Source organism: Thermobia domestica, chromosome 15 (assembly GCF_964235325.1).
Source record: "Thermobia domestica chromosome 15, izTheDome1.hap1.1, whole genome shotgun sequence".
Taxonomy (NCBI): Eukaryota; Metazoa; Arthropoda; class Insecta; order Zygentoma; family Lepismatidae; genus Thermobia; species Thermobia domestica.
Window position 1 is genome coordinate 4,334,298 of NC_137468.1, and position 14,174 is coordinate 4,348,471.

General features: G+C 38.2%; 1 protein-coding gene across 3 annotated transcripts in view; it reads left to right on the forward strand.

Annotated features, from left to right (window-relative positions):
• LOC145672041 (uncharacterized) overlaps nucleotides 1-14,174 on the forward strand; it is a 204,219-nt gene that overhangs the window by 66,881 nt on the left and 123,164 nt on the right. For all 3 annotated transcript variants that reach the window (XM_081741253.1, XM_081741252.1, XM_081741251.1), the window contains exon 3: nucleotides 1,528-1,698. In XM_081741253.1, coding sequence (XP_081597379.1) covers nucleotides 1,528-1,698 — 171 coding nt within the window. The remainder of the gene's footprint in view (nucleotides 1-1,527; nucleotides 1,699-14,174) is intronic.

Genomic DNA, 14,174 nt, shown 5'->3' on the forward strand with positions numbered 1-14,174 from the left:
TGGCAAAACTTATTCCAGATTTCAATGCTATTATCATAGGCGGAGCTATGGAGGGCATAGGGGTTTTCCCCCCAAAATTTGACAACAAATAAAAACACCATTTATAAGATCTTAAAATTCTCAATTGTGTTAACCATGCCTCCCAGCAAAAAAAAAAAAAAAAAAAGATTTGCCCCCCAGCAACTAATTCCTAACTCCGCCCATGGCTATTGTGGAAACACACGAAGAATTTCATTCCTCAAATTAGTGACCTCAAATTTGTGAATATTGGTTGTCAACTGAATTTCTATTTTTTTTTTTTTTATCTTGATTTTCAGACATTGATTTTGTCTTGAAAGTTACTGTATTTTCAATTCAAATTTCGTTCACTAGGAAACAATCGTGTATCTTTAGAATAAATTACATATTGCATTATTTTTCTTGACTTTTTTTGTCAGTGGTAATTCTAATTGGTATATCTTTTGGATACCATCTTCAATTTCAGCTAGCATTGCAAGGAGGTCCGCAGATCAGTTTCCGAATGAACTGGGGTCCGCGGTATCGGAAAGTTTGAGAACCACTGACCTAGATGAAATTAAGAACAATCAAGACATCAATTTACAAAACGAAACCAGAAAAATCGAGATAAAACGAAAAAAAAAAAGATTTTTCAGAAACTAGACGAGACGACAAAATCTTATCCCTAGTCTCGTTCACAACTCTTTATTATAAGTTTGTCTTTATATTAAATGTGGCTAGCCGGAGGCTACCCCGACATTTGCTCTTGCACGGCCTACTCGCTCGCCTCTCTTACGTATCAGCCTGTGTATAGCAGTGAATTTCGTTCATTTGCTCTTTATATTTCCTGAATTTACCCCCGCCTTTGCTTGGTATACAGCCTCTCACCTCTTAAACCCACAATTCTACCGAATTTCAAGTTTCTTTTCCTATCTCAACTATCTAAAAGATAAGATTTTGTGTCCTAAGATAACGCCTATTTTAACATGGGGATTTCTTTATCCGTCTTTAGGCCCCTTAAAACTAAAAATATTCACTTTTGGCAACTTTCCTGTAGGTTAGTCCCAGAAGGCTACAATCGTGCCAAATTTCATCACTCTAATCCTGCCAGAAGTGCCTAAAAATTTTGCGGGTGTAGGAGATGTCCCATATAAATAACATGGAAAAGATTTTTCAGTTCCCCATAAAACTACTCTAAAGTTGGAAATTTTTATTTTTACTGGTTTACTTAGGTAACGATAACGAAAACGTACAAGCATACCAAATTTCAAGTTTGTATTCTAATTCCAAGTGCCTAAAATATGAGATTATAGGTAAAAAAAAAAGACCCATTTAAATAACATAGGGAAATTCTTCATCTCCCTTTAGACCCCCTAAAAATTAAAAATATTCACTTTTATGAATTTTTCTGTCGGTCAGTCTCGACCGGAAGTACCCCCTTAATTTATATCAGTTCATGTAGTTTTATATATAGTTAGGATTTACACTAAAGTTGTTTAGAGGTTCACTAGTCATTGTTATTTCTTTCAGGGTATTTTGTTGTTATTTGTGTTATTTTGCCTGAACTTTGCGCTATTTGTAGTAACAGCGAATGTGTCTGCAGGAGAGAATTTTAGGAAACAGTCAAGATATTTTAAGGAGTTAATAAACGATTCATTTTTTAATAACAACGAAGAATACAATATGGAAATGCAAAAAAAGGTGAGTATTCCACAACCTACTATCTGTACAGTTAAGTCTTAGGCTAGTTTTAGACGGAAGCATTTATCGAAGCAGATGTGCTGCCAAAAATCTCGTATAATATTCTATGACATCAAAAGTACATGGTGCTTTGACACGGTAGCATTTTGATAAGCATATTGTCGTGGCGGAGCAAACAAATCACTGGAGAAGGGCGCAATTATGGCTCCGAAACTAAAAACAGAGATTTCAGTCGTTATTTATTCTAAAGTCCTTTGTCGTATATGATTACAAAGGACTTTTTAACTTTGTACAAACATGGATGCTTCTCATATTTTTCAGTTAGCATAATAATAGCATCTCTACTCCAACTCATTTTTCTTTACTACAATTTAATTTCCCATACAAAACAAAGAACATGGGTACAGGGCACGGATCCAGGATTTCATGAAGGTGGGTGCACCAATAACTACCACCACTACACTGATTTAAATTTTTAAGTTTTTAAATGCCTTTAGTCATCTGTGATGTGAATGAGGAAAATTACTTTGTTCAGTGAATCCTTTTCCTTCAACCTTCAGAAAATCGACTTAAACTATTGTTTTCGCAAAACTAAGCTTTCTTTCAAGCCTCAAACGGACACATGACAGCAGAAAGTTTCGGGAAATATAGCTTTTTCACTGCTAGATTCTCATTTTACAAAGTGTATATTTACAGTGAAGGATGATGCATGTGCTCCGATGCATCCCCCAAAATCCAGCCCTGCATGGATATTTCGCACAAAATCTTTCGCTTCCTTTTAACACACCACGGCGCTGAAATCGGACCAGAAATGTTAGGGAAAATGCTACGAAATAGAGCAAGTTCTATCGACAAGAAGTGCCATAGGATATGCTATGGTATGGGAAATGTTATAGCATTTGCTACTTTACACGATGGGATATCGATGATACGATTTTTGCTACGAGAAATGCTACAATAAATGCTTCCGTCCGTCTAAAACTAACCTTACACTGTATGTCAATCTGTACCTTTAAACTCCCTTTTTGGGCAATGACTTATCATTTATTAGTACTCGCCACAACTATAGACAGGCAAAAGATAGAAGACGTAGCTATTAGAAATTTTGGCCTGCAAGTGAATTAAATTATTTTTTTTTACTGTATATTGTGTCTGGGATAATGTTTACAAAACAATGACAATACACTCAGGCTTTCCACAAAAAAAAAAAGAAAAGAAGAAGAAGAAGAAGAAGAAGAAGAAGAAGAAGTGGAGATCATTTCCCTGACTTTCACTGACATTCCCTGACACAAATTCTTGTTTTCCCTGACAAATTCTTGAATATAATTGGGAAGATTTGGAGTAAGTTCTAGCATTCACTTTTCTTAAACAGCCTCCTGGATCCCCATTCCCATCCAACACACTCCTATAATTATCACTTATATATTTATTATGTTCAATATGAGTCAGTATATAATATATGTATGATACAGTACCACATACCTTTAACATTGCAAATTAGACTTTTTTACTTGAAGAAAAACAATAAAAAGTAAACTAACACGCAGTCAAGAATATATTGCCAACTCTTTCTCAGAAATTTGACTATCAGTCCTAAAATGAAATGAAATCTTTAAGTTTTACGTTCCACGATTATGCAGTCTACGCTAAAGAGACGGTGAAGAGAAATGAGTGGTGCAATGAAGAAAGTGAAAGGAAACGAGAATCCCGAGGAAACCCACGCACACGATGTTTGTCCACCACAAAGTTCACCTGGAGCAAACTGGGATCGAACCAAGGACCCCCCATAAATCAGAGGTGAATATCCCTACCACTGAGTCACCGTGACCCAGTATTAGTTCTTAATTTTCTTTTTCCTCCCCTTTGACTTTACTTTCGTCTGCACTTTTGATACATTTCTGTTTAAGATATTCATCATAGCGTCTCCGAGTTGAACGAACTGATTCTTCGAACGAGCATTCTTCGATCAACAGCAACAGATTCTACACCTCCATAGTACATAATTGAATCATGCACCTGCCTCGGTGCTACCAGAGAATCTTCGATTTGGTTTTCTACAATACGAGGTGATTGGAAAGTTTTAAGACTGGGCTTGTAATTTAAAAATGGCAGCACTTACAGTCTATTGTGATGGATCTCCTTCAAAGTAGTTCCCTGCTGAATGAACACACCGATTTCACTTCTGGAAGCATTCTCTCCGTATTTGCTTGAATGTCCTCAATTGAGTCAAATCTCTTCCCTTTCAATGACAATTTTAATTTAGGAAAGAGGTAGAAGACGGCCGGGGCCAAATCTGGGGAATACGGGGGTTGCGGAAGCACAGGAATATTGAATTTGGCCAAAATTTCCTGGATCGAGAACGCACAATGCGCTGGTGCATTGTCGTGGTGGAGAATTCTTTTCTTTCCAGAGGGCAGGCCTTTTCCGCCGCACATTTTCGCGCAGACGTTGAAGGACACTTTTGTAGTATTCCTTTTTGACTGTCTGCCTCCTAGGGGCAAATTCATGATGCACGATACCCTTACAATCGAAAAAGCCACCAACATTGTCTTCACATTCGACCGACTTTGTCGTGCTTTCTTTGGTCTTGGTGAATCTGGGCTCCTCCACTGAGAAGATTGGGCCTTTCTTTCTCGGTCATACCCATAATCCCATGATTCATCATCTGTTATTACCCTATTCAAGAAATTTGAGTCCATTTCGGCTCGATTAAACAGTTCTTGGGACACTTCAAGTATGTGTTGTTTCTGCTCGATAACAACACTTTCGGAATGAATTTCGCATGTTCAAATCATTAGTTAAAATTGACTGAACCACATAGAAACTTAAATTCAGGTCTTCACCCGTCTCCTCAATGTAAGTCTACGGTTCGAGCGCACTAAATCGCCAACTTTCGCAATGTTTTCGTTAGTTTTTGATGTTGAAGGCCGGCCAGACCGCGGGTCATCCTCTACTGACTCCCGGTCATCTTTGAATCTATGAAACCAGATAAACACGTTCGACCGGTTCAGACATTTGTCTCCAAAAGCTGTTTTTAAGAGTTCGTTATTCTCTGAAGCAGATTTCTCAGTTTTAAAACAAAATTTCACACAAACGCGTTGTTCTAATTTTTCACCCATTCTGCGCACTTAAAAATCCGCCAAGCACTCAACTGGTTGCTAAGCCGTACGGAATACAGATATCTCGGTGCATGTTTCAACATGTCTCAAGGACACACCAAGCCACCGCTTCCACGCTAATAGGCGATTATATATAATCCTTCTGAGCAGTGTTGCCAACTGTCTTAAAACTTTCAATCACGCCACGTAAGTGTCTTATGGACTAAGAACTCGCCCTCTACTGAGACTTTGCCGTGGGATGAAATTAAACATTTTCCCAACATTCCACGTGGCACAAAACAGACAAATAAGTCATCTAATCTGATGCTGCCCATCTTTTCTTCGTATTCTCTGAAGTCATGAGACCCCTGAATCTCAGTACAGAAAGACATAAATTGACACTTTGTTTTCTCAGCTCATGCAGAGTTTCTAGGATGCGTTTCATCCTAGTCTGAGCAGGTTTTGGATTGTTCTATTTTAACCTTGGTCCAAAGCCGACAGAGCACGTACCAGTTTTTACTTCAGTACGGCTCCTCTCCACAATTTTCCTGATTGTGCCCAGCAAAATCGACAGTCAAGCCTGAAAGCTAGTTTACCTGATGCTTTTAGTTTTTTCAGTACTTTTCTGCCTTAAAACCGATATCCACGAAGATGGTAAGTCATACTTCGATTTCTACGTTTACTTGATCAATTATATCCTATCTCTCACACACCCACACACACAATATCTTACTCCCTCAGCAGCAAATAGCAACACTGCATCTCTGTCATCATGGGAATGTATCATTGTGGTCCTCTTCACATGTCAATCTGCACAACTAATAGAGAGGAAACAATGTTAGATTGAAACAAAAGAATGTTACACTTGCACATGTACGTTTCCTGAATTTTCATGACATTTTACGCAAAATACATAATTTCTCTGACATGTTTTCATCTTCCTCACATTCCCTGACTTTCTTTGATTTTTCCAGAATGTGGGAACACTGTTTGCGCTCAAACACATATCAAACAAATTACAAGTGAACTGAAAAACGAATAGTTAAAACACAGGAAAATTTTATATAGGTCTAATAATTTTTTTCAAAGTCTATGCCACAATTTTGCACTTATATTTGTCGAAGATATCTTTTTCCTCTTTATCCATTTTCATACTTGCTTATTCGACGCGAAATCTTCTCTTGTAGTCCAATAATGAGTATTGGCCATTCATGTCGCACTCCTTATCCTTTCTTAGAAGGAGACAAACCTCTTGCTGATGACACTGCTAAAGCAAACAACTTAGCTCATTATCTTCAAGTCATTTCCAGTCCTCTTTCACCTCATCCGTCTATACGCCAACATCCAGCAGGTCATTTAAATCTTTCTTCATCGGAGCGTCAATCTCAATCATTTACCTGGTAACAATCTTCTTATTGTTCATATTACGGTGGAAGCAGCATAGTCGCCAGCAAATATAATTCCGCTCCAAGTTCTGATCGTATTTCCTACCACCATATTAAAGAGGGTCCGTAGCTTCTTCTTCATTTACTTGCTGCTATTTATACGTTTGTTTATTTTACGTATTGTCTTCATTCCAACTGATTGGAAATCATCGGTCACTCTAGTGTTTCCCAAAATGAACAAGCCTCCTCATGTTGTCTCTTCGTATCAGGATATTCAGTTAACTTTTTGTTCAGCAAAATTCTTGAATTTATCCTTGCCACACGTCCCCATTATCATCTTTCCGTTTATAATCTTCTTCCTCTTTCTCAAGCAGGCTTTTGGCCTTCGTACAGTATTAATCATCAACTTATGCGCCTAACGACCAATATCATAATATAGTTTAACACATCCAAATCTTCCAGTCTTGTCTTATTTGATTTGGAAAAAAGCTTTTGATAAAATGTAGCATCTTGATCTTTATACAAACTCTGCCTTCCTCTGTGTTATATCTATTTCATATTCTACTTTCTTTCTGACAGCCTTAATTATATCAACAACCACCTCTCACATCCTGTTTCTCTGCATTCCGGCGTTCCTCAAGGTTCTTCGTTATCTCCGTTATTATATCTATTATATGTGGCCCATTTTTCTCCATTACTTGGGAATATCAGTTTATATCACTTTGCCAATGACACACCCTTTCTTGCAAAAGTTAATACTATCTAACAGACAAATCGCACCCTGCAGCTTACGAGTGACACTTTTCTCTCATGGAGCAGACGCTGGCGACTGGAACTCAATGCTGCCAAAATACAAACAATATTTTTTCTTTCTCTGAACAAACACTCTCGTTTCTATCGCAACTCTGCCAAATTCCACCACGTTTCTCTTCAGCCTCAAAACATCGTTACATATTTAGGGATAGTCTTTGATAGACATCTTAAATGGACTGCCCATCTTAAGTCCATCTGCACCAAAGCCTACATTACATTGCTCAGATCGCGACCTTTCGGTTTCGGCACCTGAAAGTTATGACCGAAACAGGGCTATCATCATAGCAATGCTTCTTTTTCCTTAGTTTTTCATCATTCATTTATTTTTTTGACAAAACACTGGAATTGGAAATTGCGGGAAAGGGGTGAAGAAAGGAAAACAAGACACACAGGCAACGGAACAAAACAAACGAAACAAAACAAACGAAACAAACAAAATTTAAAAAGAGTAACAAGTTTTCTATATCTATATATATATCTTAGAAATAAAAAGAATATCAAAATTAGTTTATGCACTCTCTTTTGCTTTACTCGAGTTAAGCCTGACTCTAACCCTTAAGGGAATGTCTACCCACTTGCAAGTGTTTCAGGATCCCTATAAAATAACACGTAGATATTTCTATGTGAATATTTAACAAGATATTGCACTTACCGTCTCCAAATTTTCCATGATATTTTCCAACAGCAATACCTATATGTTCATGGCTTCTGTTTTTGATTTAATGCCCCAGATCAATTTAGATTAATTATAATGTATACTTCCGTTTACACTTGGCAACGTAGAGGATAGAATTTCTCCAGGAATTGAGAGCTCTCTGCTGAACCTCTAGCCCTAATAGTCTTCGCGTCACGTGGTAGTGATTTATCAGCGCTTCTGGCTAAAAACAAATGTTGTCTCTGTTTCTTCCTTTTTTTGGTCAAAAACTTGTTTTGGGCAGCTTTGTCCTCAGTTTTGTCCACTCTATAGAAATAGCAGTTATACAATGGAGATCGTTTCCAGATCTCATAGCAGATAATGTAACATTCTTTGAAAAAACTCGAAGACTGACATACGAACCGCGTGACAATTTGGGGAGGGAATCTGGAGCGTTGCAATTTTGTGTTCTGAAGTCCGCCTTATCACACAACACGAAATGACCATAAACAAGAGACTTGTGAAGGAAGAAGGAAAATGTTCTTAGTAATTGTTGTGTAGTGTTCTTAGTGGTTGGGTAATAATAATAACCCTACAATCACACCGTGGGGTCATCGGCGACCCCAGGGCATATAAAATGTGTTCTGCGCCAGCGCCGTTGTGAGAGGGAAACACAACACTTCGTCTAGCTTCAGTTCGGAGCATGCTGTTGACACTGCAAGTTGCATTGTTGTGTTGGTGCGGAAAGTTCTGTGTTATTTTGAGTGTTCGGGTCATATATGACCCCACGGTGTGATTAATGAAATATAGTTTGTTTTGAATAGCAATATAACAAATCATTTTCTAGCGGGCGATTGTTCTTACGAATGGCTTCATCAAGGAAGTTTTCTAACCAGGAAGATATTGTACGCATTTAGGAAGAATCAGATGATGATCTGTCCGATGCTGATTAACTGTTAAGTGAAAATGAGGATAATGAGGTGCAGGATGTTCAATCGGAGGATGAATTTGAAGCTGATGTTGATAACGATGATGTTGCCGACTTGTTACAACGTAAATTCATTTGTGGGAAGAATGGCAGTAAGTGGTACACTAAACCTTTCCACCAAAAATCCACTAAAACGTTGAAATCACCCAGAGCCCAAGAAGGAAGTGAAACAAAGAACCGATGCAAAGGACATTTGGCTACTGTTTTTTTTTGAGATGATATTTTGAACACAATTGTGATTTTTACCAATCAAGAAATAGAAAGACGAAAGTGTGTCTTCAAATCAGATCAGAGTTATCTATCCCCCACTGACAAAATTGAATTGTGTGCCTTATTTGGTTTGCTTTATCTAGCCGGTGTTCTAAAAATTCTCACCTGACAGTAAGTGATATGTAGTCTGAAGCGTTTGGTCCACCTGCATTTAGGAGCACTATGTCAAGAAATAGATTTGAATTTCTCATAAACTGCTTGCGCTTTGACGATAAAGCTACAAGGGACCAAAGGAAATCTGTAGACAAATTCGCTGCCATCCGTGAAGTGTGGGATATCTTTGTGCGTCACTGCTCTGAATATTATACTCCTTCAGAATATGTCACGATAGAGGAAAAATTATTTGGGTTCAGGGGTAGATGCTCTTTCAAATTGTACATTCCCAGCAAGCCCGATAAATATGGGATAAAAGTTATTATGATGTGTGACCCCAAAACATCGTATATGTGTGCAGCAAAACCATATGTTGGAAAAGAGAGAAGAGATTCACAGCTTGCAATTCCAACCAGTGGCGTAGCAGATGCCCCCGCAACCCCCGCAGTGCGGGGGCCCCAAGGTATTGGGGGCCCAGAAGTCTTGCAATGAATAAAGATTTAAAGAAGTAGAACCTAAACCTTACTTCTATAGGCTTTACAACTAGGGCCCCTTCTCCATACTTTGCGGGGGGGCCCGCAAAAGTGTGCTACGCCACTGATTCCAACTGAATATGTGTTGAATCTCACACAATCCATCCATCACACAAACAGAAATGTAACTATGGACAACTGGTTTAGTTCCTGTGAGGTAGCTGACAAGCTCTTGGAAAAAGGACTCACAATGGTTGGCACTATGAGGAAGAACAAACCAGAACTTCCACCATGTGTAACTGAAACAAAAGGGAAACAAGTTTATTCCTCATTATTTCTTTTTCAGGAAAACAAAACCGCTGTCTCCTTTGTACCAAGAAAAAACAGGTGCGTAGTTCTGATATCGTCTATGCATAATCAAGCTGACTTGACAATGAGACGCAGAAACCAGAAATAATCTTATTCTACAACCAAACTAAAGGAGGCGTGGATCAATTTTTATCAATACTGTCATTCGAAAACAGTTGCCAGGAAGACACGTAGGTAGCCACTCAGAGTTTTTCTTATGGTATGTTAGATGCAGCGGAACTAAATAGCTTCGTTATCTTGAGGTGCAATTCGGGATCTAGTTCAACACTGAAGAAGCGTTCTGATTTCTTGAAGGCTCTTGCATTGGCACTCTGTGAAGAACACATGAAAATGAGAGCAAATAACGAGAGGTTGCAAAAACAGCTAAGGAACAATATTCGTCATGTTCTTGGCATCGAAGAGGAACCAATACAAAGTGTGACACCAGTTGGAAGACGAGGTAGATGTGCTTTCTGTAGCCGGAAGAAAGACAGAAAAGGAGTAGCAGTGTGTTACTTGTGTAAGAGAAGTGTGTGTGCTGAACACCGACACAACATTTGCGAGAATTGCAAAATGTAAACGATGGTAAATAATGAAAACTGCTTCATTTATGTTCATGTAAAACAATGAAAATATCAAACAATTGAAACCCAATGAAAACATTTAATATTGTTATAATGTAGAACTCGTGTATTTTAGACTAATTGGATAATCGGTAAAGAAACGAATTATGTCAACATTATAAAATGTGATACGTGAAATGCATAAGATTATATAACCTAATAAACCTAACCTAACCTCACCTCATTTAACCTTACTTAACCTAATCTAATACATATAGATATAATCTAACATATATATACATATATACACATATATACATAACCTACATAAACATATATAATCTAACAAACCACACATTATCTACTCTAAGTTAACCTAACCTAATATTATCTAATCTAACATAATATAACCGTATCTAGTCTAATAAAACGACTCTCCAGACTGGGGTCGCATATTACCCCACGGTGTGATACATGTCCTAATAAAAGCACGGTGTGGTTCTAGGGATAATACTGTATAAGGAAAAGGAATGAAGACGTATTAAAGGAAGCTAATGAAGGACGACAGATCATGAAGATAATAGGAAAAAAAAAAAAGAAACAGCATGCTTGGACATCTTATTCGGTACTGCGATTGGATCACCGTGTTGATAGGGAAAAAGGCAGAAGGAAAACCAGGAAGTGGAAGACCAAGGATAGAAAAATCTATAAGTTTTACGTCCCACAGTTATGCCTGGTAGGTTAAAGGAGCTAGTGATATTGAGAAAAGAAGGAAATGCTGGAATGCAGAAAGTGGAAGGAAACGGGAGAACCCCGAGAAAACCCCCACACATGGTGTTTGTCCTCCACAAAGTTCACTTGGTGCGAGCTGAGATCGAACTAAGGACGCCATGGATTAGAGGTGAACGCTCTACCACTGAGCCACCGAGGCCCGACCAGGGATAGATGCAGTTACGAAGAAGAGACCTTATCAAATTATAAAACAGCTCTCCCAGGGGAGAGAAAAGTTTTAAAATTTCCTTCTTGCGCATCAACCTATGATTGAAGTGAGAAAGATTATTATTATTATTATTATTATTATTATTATTATTATTATTATTATTATTATTATTATTATTATTATTATTATTACTATATCGAGAATGTACTTCTGGGTTTCCTCCTTAAAAAATACACACACTATTTCCAATTATGGTTATCCTACCTTTTTACAAATTTGTCTTTTTTTCCCTCTGTCTTTCATTCCCATCATGCGATGGGCGGGCAATAGAAGGTGACGCCTTCTCTGTGGCCAGAGTGATCAAATTTGTCTAATTCAATATTGATTTTAATAGTATTAGTTTTCAAGCTACATATATGAGTTCTTTGACTAACTGAATAGTGCACGTCCCTTCTGGCTCACTCGCCACTATTTAACATTAAATTTCAGATGTCTCGATATACTTGCATAAGTTTATTATTTCTAAAATAAACATTACGTAAAAGGTTATTCAAATTGATATCAAGTTTTTCTGACATTTGTATATTACGCATATCTTTCTTAATTTTCATTACTTACATTACCCCAGAGAACGAACAAATTTTAGAGTTCTGGTTTGAACTTCTCTTACAATAATAAGCAAATATACGAGGAACAAATTTACCATTATTGACGATTCGGAGGGGAGGAGATTTTCTGGTCTAGGAAGGAATGTGTGTGGGTGCAGAGCAGAGGTCTGCACGCGCCGGAATTTTCAGCCCGGGCCCGGCCCGTGAATTTACAATGTGAGGCCCGACCCGAGTCCAAAATATGTCTTAGCATTTAGGCCCCGAGCCCGGACTGAGCTCTGTGATAATCAAATGAGCCAGAAATAAGCCCGAATTGCAGAAACTTAATTATTAATGCAAAATTGTATTTTTATTTACAGCAATTCGAGGTTTGATTTTGCAGTTGTGTTTTAAAAGTCCTCCAGAAAGAACGGTGCAATTTGTATCGTTTTACACTATATTTACAAAGTTAGGCCCAAAAAAGTCCGAGAAATATGGTTGTATATTTAAAAATTCACAGCCCGAACCCAGGGGCGTCACTTAGGGGGACAGGGAGAGCATTTGCCCCCCCTGAGTTTGAGATTTATATAGATTTTATCAATAGAATAGTAATAAATCAGTGAAAAACGCGAAATTTTACATATATCAAGGGGTCTTGGCCCCCCAATCCAAATCTGAAATGACGCTACTGCCCGAGCCCCTCCCGGGCCCGAAGTGATACATTCTTTGTAGGCCCGAGCACGTGCACACCTCTAGTGCAGAGGCGTTTCAAGTGGTGGGCGACTGCCCACGACCTTGCATCTTGAGGGACATCGCAAAGACCAACGAGCCTAAATCGATTTGGCACTCACTTTTGTCGATGCAACAATAGAAACAAATATGAATTCGGACTTATTTACAGAAAAACAATACATAAGGCTTCAAACTAACTTTTCATCTATTCGTATATATTAGATCGCTAGCATACGTGACAGGCGGCGAGTTTATTTTAAAATTGCAATAATGAATGTATATAAGTCTTTATCGTTGAGATGAATTGTTTTCGATAAATTTTATTATAATTAGCAATTTTTAAAAAAGGGGGCAGGAAGAACTCGTAAACCTTATTCGCCTTCTGTGCAGATGGTATGGTAGAAATCAATACTGGATAATGAAAGTGTAAGTGTAAAGGCTAATATGGAACAGAGAAACAAAAGAGGACTTTTCAGAGGGGAATTGGGAGGGGAGGGGATGAGAGTACAATGCTGTGACACTTAAAATGCGTCTTGATTTGTATACTTCAACAAACTTTTCTTATTAGATTACGCAATTTCTAGTTTCTTACTCCGATTATTCAAAGTATTCAAATGTTCTCGGAGGGAGTGACCGCCCCTCCCTTTAATCCGTCCGTGGTGTCATTTGTTTGGCTTTTCGCTACTAATTCAAAATGTTTTCCGAAACAAGTTGTCTTCTTGTGACAGCAGGGGGTGGAAGAAACAAACAAACCGTGAAAGGAAGAAAGAAGTGGTTTTGCGCTCTTCCAGTCCAGACCATTCTAACCACTGAGAAGTGAGAATCACATTAAAACCAGCTAGAACAGATGGTCAGCCCTCTCCCCTCTGCAGCATACTTTTTATTCTCTGTTGCCAAACTTACTGAAGAATATATTGCAATTAATCTAACGCATGTAACGTAAATTGGAGACTGTGGTTGGATTTATATGGGTCTTGTGTATATGTATTAAAAATTTCAGGTCATTACCTGCAATACTTTGTTAGAAATTACCATATTAAAATTTACATGTTTTCAAATGGGAACTTAGAAACATAAGCGAAGAGGTATCAGATCTCCTTAAGGGATCTGGAGTTTTGGGGCTATTTTTTAGACTTTGAGTCAAGCAGCTACTCCATCGTCACTATTTATCCTAGGATCATGGTTCATACCTCATTCTCTTCAGAATGGAGCTGGCTTTGAAATGGTACCACTTGCGTGCTCATACCATATACCAGGAGCGGGAAAAATGATGTCAAAGGAAAATTTCGGAGGAAATTTTTTTCTCGCACTTTGGGCCCCTCTAGAGCGGCCATGTGTGAACGTAGCCATCTAAAAAAAATCTGAAAAATAGTACTTGGTATACTGAATGGGTGTGCCAAATTTCAAGTTTCTATCTTGAATACCAAGGGCGGGAGAAATTTTATCAAGAATTCCCACCATGCCCCAAATTACCGTAAAACACCATGAACTCAGGTAAAAAATATTTCCTGAGACATCCCTAATTACCCTAGGGTCATGCTTCGCCCATCAT